This window comes from Zootoca vivipara, chromosome 12, assembly GCF_965207765.1.
Source record: "Zootoca vivipara chromosome 12, rZooViv2.hap1.1, whole genome shotgun sequence".
NCBI classification, from domain to species: Eukaryota; Metazoa; Chordata; class Lepidosauria; order Squamata; family Lacertidae; genus Zootoca; species Zootoca vivipara.
Window position 1 is genome coordinate 29,557,688 of NC_142595.1, and position 11,612 is coordinate 29,569,299.

General features: G+C 42.0%; 2 protein-coding genes across 2 annotated transcripts; one reads left to right on the forward strand and one right to left on the reverse strand.

Moving 5' to 3' along the window:
• Nucleotides 1-2,266: 2,266 nt before the first annotated feature.
• Nucleotides 2,267-3,184, reverse strand: LOC118078905 (olfactory receptor 14I1-like). Its single transcript, XM_035102912.3, has one exon. It carries the CDS (start codon nt 3,182-3,184, stop codon nt 2,267-2,269), a length of 918 nt encoding a protein of 305 aa, XP_034958803.3.
• Nucleotides 3,185-10,297: 7,113 nt separating this feature from the next.
• LOC118078898 (olfactory receptor 14A16-like) lies at nt 10,298-11,278 on the forward strand. Its single transcript, XM_035102904.2, has one exon. It carries the CDS (start codon nt 10,307-10,309, stop codon nt 11,276-11,278), a length of 972 nt encoding a protein of 323 aa, XP_034958795.2. The 5' UTR covers nt 10,298-10,306.
• The last annotated feature ends 334 nt before the right edge of the window (nt 11,279-11,612 follow it).

The following is an 11,612-nucleotide window of genomic DNA, read 5'->3' on the forward strand; positions in this document are numbered from 1 at the left end:
TGAACAAAAGTGTGCAACATTTAAAGACTTTTGACATTGCCCAACCCCCTTAGCCCAATATCATCATATATACATCATAGGAGGTGGTCTACAGCAGAAATCCTGTCTGCCAGGATACCTGATGATTTGTCGCTGATTGCATTACCTGGGCAGCCTTGCCATTCTTTTGTGATGGTTAATATTTTAGTTCCTGTATCCAGGTCACTGGTTCACCCTATTCATACACAAATATGCCCTTAAGACAGGATGTGTAAGCAAAAAGACAATTAGAGGGCTTTCCCTGTTTGCCTCCCTTACTACAGAGGAATATTTGAGGTCACTGGGAGAGTCAAAATGATTTCAGGATTGCTCTCCCATACTATGTCAGACACATGGTTTATATATTTAGATATGTACGCATTTAGGAATATTTATTATATATTTGAGACCTTAGAATTCTTATAACAATACCTTGTTTCCTCATTATGTCTCTATGGGTCTGCAAAATCATAGCTTTGGTTTCAGCACAGTTAGCATTTCCAGTCTCTGTCTTTCTAGTTTTCAGTTCGCTGCCTATTCTCCTTCTTAGAAGATGACCTGGTCACCATTCAGGTGAGAGGCGAAGACTCACCCCCTACTTCTGGAAGCACCATTAGCTAGTTCTTCCTATGGAAACATGTGCAGCTCTTCAGTCATGCAAACAGGGTGTTTAACAGTCTTAGCCAGGTCTCTTATCTTAACAAAGAGACTGATGTTATACCTCTGTTAGATTTCAACATTACATACTGTATATCAAAATTACAGCCTTGTTTTGTTTGAGAACCACAAGCATCATCCAAACAAAGCCTCCAATCCTATAGCACAAGATGCTCATATTATACCTGTATAACACAGAAGAACAGGGAAAAAAAATTCCTTCCAGTAGCACCTTAGAGACCAACTAAGTTTGTCGTTGGTATGAGCTTTCGTGTGCATGCACACTTTTTCATACCAATGACAAACTTAGTTGGTCTCTAAGGTGCTACTGGAAGGAATTTTTAAATTTAATTTAATTTTTTATTTTGTTTCGACTATGTCAGACCAACATGGCTACCTACCTGTAAAAAGAAGAACAGAGTTATATCTGTTTGCATTTTAACAGAAAGAAACCTCACATCATATCAACATCAAGGGAATTAGAAGCGGGGGCGGGGAATGGGGATCTGTGCAGATCAGACCTACATCAAGATGTTAGAATGTTCCATTCTTATTCAGATGAATGGTGTATCACACCAATTTCAGGTGAATCCCAACACATGTGCCATTAACTACTCAAACCAGGTTGATGGAATGTAAAATAAAATGTTTGAAGATGATATTTTTATTTGAACAATGAGTGACTGGTTTTTATATTCAGTTGTAAGTTATCTCATATTTCTTTCAATATCTAGGAAAGAACCGGTATTATTGTTTCAGTGTGAGATACCCTGTTTCCCCGAAAATAAGACATACCCATAAAATAAGCCATAGCAGGATTTCTAAGCATTTGTGCAATATAAGCCACACCCCGAAAATAAGACATAGTGGTAGGCACAGTTCCGGAGGGCGCCAAGGAAGAGGCGAGGCTGGACGCATAATAAAAAATAAGACATCTCCTGAAAATAAGCCATAATGTGTCTTCTTGAGGAAAAATAAATATAAGACAGTGTCTTATTTTCGGGAAAACATGGTACACACACACACACACACACACACACACACACACACATTTATGAAAATGCACTAGATTGCTTAACAAATTTAAAATGGGTTGATAGGTCGATTAAAAATGGCTCTGTTTCTTTAAAACCCTAAGCATAGTTAAATAAATCTACAATAGGATTAATGCTTTGAAATAGTTCTAAAACTGATGACATTTTTCTTCTGTAACAAACAAGAGAAGATACAGTGGTACCCTTACTTACGAATTTAATGCGTTCTGAACACACATTTGTAAGTCGAAAAAAAATTGTAAGTAGAAGCAACCCTACCTAAGAATTCATAAGTAGAAAAAATCCTATCTAAACAGCATCCAAGATGGCGGACGGAGCTCCATTCGTAAGTAGAAACATTCGTAAGTAGAGGTACCACTGGACAAAGCACACATTGGCCTTGCTGGCTGAGACTGATGGGAGTTGAATTCCAACAACATGGGAACCACATTAATTTCCCCTACTCTGATTGCGTACCAAAACATGCATACACTTTAACATCATTACATACAAAACCCTGCATAAAGAAAAACACCACAAATTGTATTCTTAGAAAGCTAATTCAGTCCTAAAATCTTGTACATAGCAACCTTAATCTCCTTATTCCTCATGCTATAGATCACTGGATTCATCATGGGTGGAATCACAGAATATATGACGGCAAAGACCATATTTGTATGTGAGGAGGCATGCTGTATGGGTCTTAGGTAAACAAGTGCTCCACCAAAAAGGAACATGGAGAAAACAATGAGGTGGGGAATGCAAGTTGAGAAAGCTTTTAGCCTTCGCTGTGATGAGGGCATTCTCAGAACTGTACTGAAGATCTGGACATAGGTCACAATTATAAAAATAAAGCAGCCAAATGCTATAGCAACACTTAAGAAAAGAAGTGCATTTTCAAGAATGTATAGCTTTGAGCAGGAGATCTTTACTAGCTGAGGGACCTCACAGAAAAACTGATCAACAATATTGGAGCAGAATGTCATGGCAAAAGTGCTGCCAGTGTGCAACACAGCATAGAGAAGACCACTGAGCCATGCACTGCCCGCCATCTGAACGCAGGCCCCTTGATTCATAATTGCCTCATACCGTAGTGGATTGCAGATGGCAACATACCGATCATGTGCCATGACAGTGAGGAGGGTGTAATCTGATGCTGCAAAAAGCAGAAAGAAATAAACCTGAGTGACACATCCAGCATAAGAAATCACCCTAGTATTTGAAAGGGAATTTGACATCGATTTGGGTATTGTGACTGAGACTGAGCCAAGATCACTCACAGCTAAGTTCATCAGGAAGAAATACATAGGAGTGTGAAGGTGATGATCAAAAGCTACTGCGGAAATGATGAGGAGATTTCCTGCGACAGTGGCCAAGTAAAAAAGCAAGAACACAAAGAATTGTGTTATCTGCAGTTCTCGAACATTAGAAAACTCCAAGAGCAGAAACGTGTTCACAGTTGTTTGGTTAGACATATTTTCAGCTCTGATTTAAATTGCAAAATGCTCTACGGAAGGGGAAAAAAGGAAGAAAGCTGTTAACATTATTGCATTATCTAAAGAAGAGTTAACCTCAAGTGCTATTAATTTAAATTGAATTTAGTGATGTCTGTGAGGTAAGATTCAAAAAAGACAGAGAGCAGAATGTGTTCCAGGAGGTTTCTTATTACTATGAAGTTCTCCTCTCACATAACAATAGCTAAGGAAACCATAAGTTGCTCATGTTAACTAGAATGTGTGAGATAAAGAACATACAACTGTGTCTCCTATACATCTTGACATATATTGTACTTTCATTAAGCTTACATTAAATATGAAATACTTGAGAGAAAAAGTTTTCATAAAGATGTAATCATTGTAACATAACACTTTATTTATTTATATGTAATATTTATACAATAATGATATATATGAGATCACAGAACAGAGGAGGTGTGGCTGGTATAACGAAGTTGTGCCCTACTGCCACTTGCCAGCAAAAAAGTGACTCTGCCAGTGAGCCCCCCCCCCCAAAAAAAACAGACTTCCCCACTGTCCTGCCTGCCTAGTAAGCAACAGCTCTTGGGAAACTGTTCCACCTTTCCAAGTTAGTCATTCCTGGAACAGATACAAAAACCAGAATGGTAGTAGTTGTAATAAGCAAAAACTTTCTAACAGTCCTTAAGGAGTTGTTATTTACAAACACCTATCCAGGATGTCTTTCTGGGTGACTGCAAAGAAGAAGAGAAGCCAGGATGATGTGATGTTTGGTGTCAAAACCTCCTGGAATTTTATCTGAACAAACTCTAATATTTACTCCAAGGATGAGGCACCAGTGGCTCTCCTGATATTGTTGTTTACCAACTCCCAGTAGCCCCAGGCAGCATAGGCAATGGTCAGGGATGATGAGACTTCAATTTCTGGAGAGACACAGGTTTCTTCTTAAACCCAGGTATGGAGTTCTACAAACTCCAAAAACATTCACTGCATGCTTCCCTCCTTTTCCTCATTAAATTTGCAAACAAACAAAACAAAAAACCAACCCACAAACCAACAAAAAAAAACACCACCTTGATTTAATATAGTCTCAGTCTTTGCTCTTTTTTTTACCCCATCCTCTCGGGCTGAGCATTTTTTAGTCAGTATTTGTGGTTTTAAGAAAGAACCTGCCTTGTGGTTTCAGTAATGTTTAATGTAATGTAATGTGATGTGTGATGTGTGTGGGGGGGGGGAGAGAGATTCAGATATGACCTAGAGCCAATAATTTTGTTTTGAATCTTATTGAAAACAAGATTCTTATTTAAGAAATGGTATGTGGATTTATATATAGCAACATCATACTTCAAGTTAGCTTTAGGCTGAGAAGATGATCTGCTTTACTCTTCAAGTCCTAACCTCAACACAACACACCATAGACAAATGGAGAAAGAATAGATTCATGAATGACAGAGCAGGAGGCAAAACATGAAAACTTCTAATGGAATAGCTTAAAAGAATGACTTACTTTTTCATTCAGAGAGTTATTTCCCCTTAGCATGAAATTCTTCTCTTTACACTCAAGAATATTGTGTTGGCAAATGCTGTAACTGTGAGCCAGCCACAAGGTTTGCAAGGAGCATCTAAAAATACTGGCAAATGAAGGAGATTTATGTTGCTTTGGGGCTTGGGGTGTCTTGCTCTCAAGAGTCCAGCATAACTAAGTAGAAGAGGCAAATGTGTTCTTGAGGTCTAAAAGTTTGCTTTGTGTTTCCAAAAGAACTTAATTAGTAACAAATGAGCTGAGTTATGATGCAGGAGAAAGTATGATTACTCATGTGAGCTAAACCCATCTCTTTCATTAACTTCTTTTTTCCTTTCTGTTTGATTCACATACTCCAAATGGCCACTAATCACATTTTGTTAAAGCAGAGCAAAGGAGTCTTGATTGATTGATTGATTTAAAAATGCTTTGTGTGTCTGCATCTGAATTTGCTCCCTTCTAAAATTAATTTATTGGTGTGTGTTTTTCTTTTTGTAAATCTACCAAAGAAGGAAATAAATAAAAATGGGATTAAGAGGTGTTCCCCCCCCCCCGAATGATGTGTGCTGTGTCCCATTGTTATAGTGGTGGTGGCGCTTGCCCTTCTTCTGCTGGGTGGGAGATGAAAATGGGGAAAATGGGGTTGAGGAGGGTCGGTTGAGGGGGAGTGAGAAATGTCCCTATTTTTATCAGAGGCATGTTGGAGGGTACATGAATCCAGCTTGTCCAATGTCAATCTACCTCCAAATAGGCCCAGTTTTGCTCAGGACTTGGGCCTTGGCTGAATCCAGTGCACAACCCTAAAATAAATCTTGTTCCAGTAAGAGGCAGCAGGGTAAAAAGAGGGAGTTGGCCTCAGTATGTGGCTACCCAATTTGGGCTGTCTCATTGACACCAAAGGCTTATGCTGACCAGGCTGCAGCTCATTAATTACTGCTTCCTGAGTCTTCCTTCTGTAAAGGTAAAGGGACCCCTGACCATTAGGTCCCAGTCGTGACCGGCTCTGGGGTTGCGGCGTTCATCTCGCGTTATTGGCGTACAGCTTCCAGGTCATGTGGCCAGCATGACAAAGCCACTTCTGGCGAACCAGAGCAGCACACGGAAACACCGTTTACCTTCCCGCTTGGAGCGGTACCTATTTATCTTCTTGCACTTTGAGTGCTTTCAAACTGCAAGGTTGGCAGGAGCTGGGGCCAAGCAACGGGAGCTCACTCCATCACAGGGATTTGAACCACCGACCTTCTGATCAGCGAGCCCTAGGCTCTGTGGTTTAACCCACAGCGCCACCTGCATATCCTTCTGTATATGCAGGCAAATGAAGAGTGTACTCATTAGGGTTTTCACCCAATCCTGGCTGTACATGAGGATATATTGTCATGGGGGCTGACAGGAAAGTGCTGGGCCCCTGCAGGTCAGGAAAAGACTAGACGCTTGAAATGCAATGGGCTTTTACTCAAAGAAAGTAACACAGTAAAGTTCCCCTGGCTTGACTTCTTCAGCTTGAGATGTTGCTGGACGCTGAGCTCCGACCCCACCTTTCCCCTCTAGCCTCTCACTCTGGAGCCTTCCCCAACAGACAGAGACGTGGGGATGAGCCCCTCCTCTGGGCTTGTCTGGTCCGCTGCTCGGCAACAAGTAGGACTCCCTAGATCTGGGTTTGAGAGGAGGAGACCCAGCAGCACTGAGCTTGTCCTGCTGCAGGATGGCCTGTGTATCCTCTGATTCCTCCCTGTTTGTGTCTGGGTTCGCACTGAGATGCTCAGCCTCCAGCCCTGTCCTGGAAGGGCCTTCTTCTGACCCGCCTTGATCACTCTAACCTCCTGCTTCCATCACCTCCTAGCTTGTTCCCCAGCCTTTTCCCCAGTTGTCCCACCACCAGGACCTGAGGTCAAAGTGTTCCTCTACCCTGCTGTCCCGGGGGGGGGGGGGGTGGCTCCTGCCCAGGAGGTCTCCGCCACTCCTCCTCATCTAGCCAATCCCTCACATATACATAGTTTTAAAGACATGGGTGTGTCTTTCGTGTGCTACATTTTACGTATACAGTTAGATTTAGTGCACTAGCTGGGAACAGATCACTACCGTGTTTCCCCTTTTTAAAGACGTAGTCAGAAAGTAAGCCATGGCAGCATTTTTTAGCATTAGTGAAATCTAAGACACACCCCCCCCCCGAAAATAAGACATACCTCCATGCGAGACCGCCGAGCACCCCAGCCAGCCAGAGGGGCCTGGAACCGGCTGCTGTTGCTGCAGCGAACGCATGGAGCACCCTGCAGCGCCTGGCCTCTTCTTTTCTTTTCTTTTTTTTGGGCTGCCCGAGGCCTGCCGCCCCGCCACCGGAACCGGCGGCTGCAGAGCGGAGCGCTCCGAAGCGCTGAGCGCTCGGAGCGCCCTGCAGCGCCTGGCCTCTTCTTTTTTTGGGGGGGGAGGAGCTGCCTGAGGCCTGCCGCCCTGCTGCCGTAACCGGCGGCTGCAGAGCGGAGCGCTCCGAAGCGCCGAGCGCTCGGAGCGCCCTGCAGCGCCTGGCCTCTTCTCTTTTTGTTTGGCTGCCCGAGGCTGGCGGCTGCAGAGTGGAGCGCTCCGAAGCGCCGAGCGCTCGGAGCGCCCTGCAGCACCTGGCCTCTTCTCTTTTTGTTTGGCTGCCCGTAGCTGGCGGCTGCAGAGCGGAGCGCTCCGAAGCGCTGAGCGCTCGGAGCGCCATGCAGCGCCTGGCCTCTTCTTTTGCGGGGAGAGCTGCCTGAGGCCTGCCCCCCGCTGCCGGAACCGGCGATCTGCAGTGCCGAGCGCCCGGAGCACCGAGCAGCACTGGGCGGAGCGCCGAGCCGAAAGCCTGCCGCCTCGGTGCCACGCAGAGCGCCCAGCAGCACCCCGAGCCAGTGGCCTGGCCCCTCCGAGGAGGCCTTAAGGTACAAGACATCCCCTGAAAATAAGACACCGTGTGTTTTTTTGAGTAAAAAATGTTATAAGACGGTGTCTTAAAAAAGGGGAAACATGGTACCCTCAAGAGCATGATATTCATTACTTTGAATGATGCCACACTTGACATGCTCTAATCTTAAGCCTTTTTTTTTTGGTTTAGATAACTGGTTTAGATTCAAATCAGTGGTTGAGAAGAACTTAGTGCTCATGTTTATTAATGTAGTCTCATGTACCTAAAAAGACCCATTATCAGAAATATAGATGAGACTGTTAACATTTATTTACATACCTTGATTGGTTATTTGTGTTGTACTCCTGGGACCAAGTCACAAGGAACAATATTGCTGATTTTTTTCTGGACTGCTCAGTACAAGCTTCCTGGGACACAGTTGCTAATTTGGGTTGGGCTCCTGAGACCAAGTCCCAGGAACATAAATACTGTAGTAATAATTCTGTTCCCCATGGTAAAGGCGTCATTTTGCAAGGGTATACAAACATTTTCAAATGGGAGGGTAGACAAACAATTTCACTGCCTCAGAAAGAAATGGAGAGTGTGATTTCTTAACAAAGCTTGATGAGTGGCTCAAAGAATACAGAACACCCTAAAGCAGTGATGCAACTGCATCTGGAAATATATTATCTATTAAGAAAAAGAGTAAGGTATTTGCATTTTTACAACTTTAGTTATTGCCTCGGTATTTTCCTGAGATCTGAATGCAGACAATAGTACTATTGTGCTGGTTTATTGTTCTCTCCTAAAATCTATATATACTGTGCTCAGCATACGCAATTGCTTGCTTTGCATGACATGCTAAGACAAAACTTAACACTTAACAACGGGTGACTCCCCCCCCAAAAAAATCCACTTTCACTTGGAAATAGCAAGTGGGCTTTTTATATTTAAATTGTGTGTAATTAAAAATGAAACAACAGGATGAAAAGATGGCGACGGTCTGAATGTGACATTTGGAATGAAGAAGATTGACTTTATACACACAAAGGCATTGTTTATTATAAAGTAGTCTGCTTGCAGGCATGCAATGTTAAGAGTGGAATTTATGATGGTATGCGAAGGAGGGGAAGCCCTGGACTTTTATGTTCGTTTTGATTCAATACTATACTCAACATGGGAGAACCCCCACCCCCCCAGAAAAAAACCACCTTCACTTGCAAATAGCAAGTGAACTGTTAAGATTGAGACTGTATGGAATTAAAAACGAGATGTTGAAAGATCTCGCAAGTAATGGCGCTGCAAGAACTAAATTGATGCGGAGAGCCCGCGATGCGGAGCACTACTCCATAGGGAGAAGCCAGTTCTGGTTGTGTATTGAGTTTTGATTTATATTAGTTGGCTGGCCCTCCTGGAAAGGGGTATGTGCAAAGCTAGCGGGGGAGAAGAGCAGCACAAAGAATTTTGGGAAACAACAGGAAGAGAAGATGGCGAAGGTCAGAATGTGGCATTTGGAATTAAGAAGATTGATCTTATCCAATCCACACAGAGACATTGTTTATTATAAGTCTGCTTGCAGGCATACATCAGAGGCTGTGGAAATATTGGAAAGAATTATAAAAGCATTTTGATAGAGGTGAACAGAGAAGCTCCGACGTCCGAGGCACGGGAAGCCCATATATATATATATATATATATATATATATATATATATATATATATATATATAATTGGGCATAATTGGAATGGTTTTTTAAATTGGGGATTGCATAATTAATTTGGATGTGATTGGATGTGATTTGTATTGGAAAATTTAATAAATAGAATTAAAAAAAGAGAAAAAGACAAAACTTAGATTTGTGAGGTTTCACAAATGTGCAGCCTTCTGGAAAGACACCTACAGTAGCTGTGCTCCTCCCTGGCCCTTATTTATACCAAGCTTTCCCTTAGCATGTCATCCAAACCAGGACTAGTGATTAAGCTCTGTCTTCAGGAACCACCAGCAGTAACCAAGAGCAAATCTTGATTACAGCTCCTAATTTGTGAGGAGAGAGCTTGATCACCTTGGCTTAGCTTAACACAGTGTAGCCGCAAAAATATCTGAGGAGGAGTAGAACAGTTGTGAGCTTCTCTCCGGGAGCCCATTCATTTGTATATTCTTAAAAACATATTCTGTGTGCAGTGTGCATTAAGCTTAAAAATGGACTTTTTTTAAAAAAAAACAACCCAGTTAAATCCTGTCTGGTCTTAGCTGAGAAGGAGTTCCTGAAAATTGGGCCCAGAATAATGATACAAGTCATTTGGGTGAACCATGAGACTCTGTCAAATACCTTGGTGATAAGACAGGCATATAAGGAATCAGAGACCTAAGCTCTCCTGGACTCAAGTTGTTATTGACAAAGTCACTTAATACAAGAACCTTGAACTTGATTTGTTATCATATGGGTAGCGAGTTAGAGCTAGTTATTTCAATTCTAATATTGAATTACAGTATAAAATGTGTTTTGTGAGTATGGAGATTATGGGGAGAGACATCTTACCTCTGCATATTGTTTCTGCTGCATTTTAACATATGTATAAAGTATAGCAAGGAAAAAGGAAGAACATTTATGTTTTTACAGTTTTGTAAACCACTGTGATTTTTAGGATAGAGTTCAGTAAATATTTGTTATCAGAACAGGATTTAATCAACGTTTATCTCTCTTTTATTCCAGAGGAAGAAAGCATTTTAGTTATGAATGCAAAAATAGATAACAAATCTGCTGTGTCTGAGTTTCTACTCCTGGAGTTCTCAACAATACGATACATACAGATTCTATACTTCCTTCTGTTCCTAGTATTGTACCTGGCAATTATATTCGGGAATCTTCTCATTGTCTCTGCAGTAGCCTTTGATCGCCGCCTTCACACTCCTATGTACTTCTTTCTGATGAACTTGGCCATCCAGGACCAAGGAGCTATTTCAGTCATTATCCCCAAATCCATAGCCAATTCTCTCATGAATACCAGACACATATCTTATGCTGGATGTGTTGGTCAAATCCTCTTTTTTGTTTTCTTTATCTCATCTGAGTTTGCTCTTCTTACAGTCATGGCATATGACCGATACGTTGCCATTTGCAATCCATTACAATATGAAATGGTGATGAACAGGGCAGCCTGTCTAAAATTGGTTGCTGGTGTGTGGGTTGCTGGTCTGCTCTATGCAGTTCTGCACACTTGTGGAACTTTTGCAACTCCATTCTGTTCAAACATTGTCAATCAGTTTTTCTGTGAGATCCCACAGTTACTTACACTTGCCTGCTCTAATCTCTACCTAGCAGAAATTGGAACTTTAGTAGTGAGTATAACATTTGTGTTTGGATGTTTTGTCTACATTGTTGTCACTTATGTGCACATCTTTACTGCAGTTCTGAAAATCCCTTCTGTTCAGGGAAGGAAAAAGGCTTTCTCCACTTGTATACCCCACCTTGTTGTCTTCTCTGTATTTTGTTTCACAGGATGTTTTGCTTACCTTAGGCCTCCCTCTAAAACTCCATCTGACCTGGACTTTGCACTAACTGTGATGTATAGTCTTGTTCCACCCATGTTCAATCCAATAATCTATAGCATGAGAAATAAGGAGATCAAAAATGCTTTATCAAAGCTGTTGGGTTTGAGGCAATCTTCTCTGGATATATCTTCCAGGCTTGTTCTGAAAAGGTGAACTCTCTATGTGTAAGTATAATTAAAGGGAGTTCCTGAAACACATCCTCATTGCCAGTTATAGCTTCCAGATAACTTTAGGTATGCAGACTCAACATCTGCCCTGTTTCACATGGTCATCTTGCATTTTTGCAGCTCAGTTGTAACATTCATACTTTTGCTTTTCAGATCACATGCCTTGTTGATGTACCCATTTATGTACTTACTTTTTTTAAGTTTATGCCCCATTGATCTGTTGCATGATTCTCAAAGTGTCCTACAGCAGGCTGCACAAAAGTGATGACACCTAGATGAAAATATTGGAGTGGGGGGAAGGAATTCACAGATTTACTGGA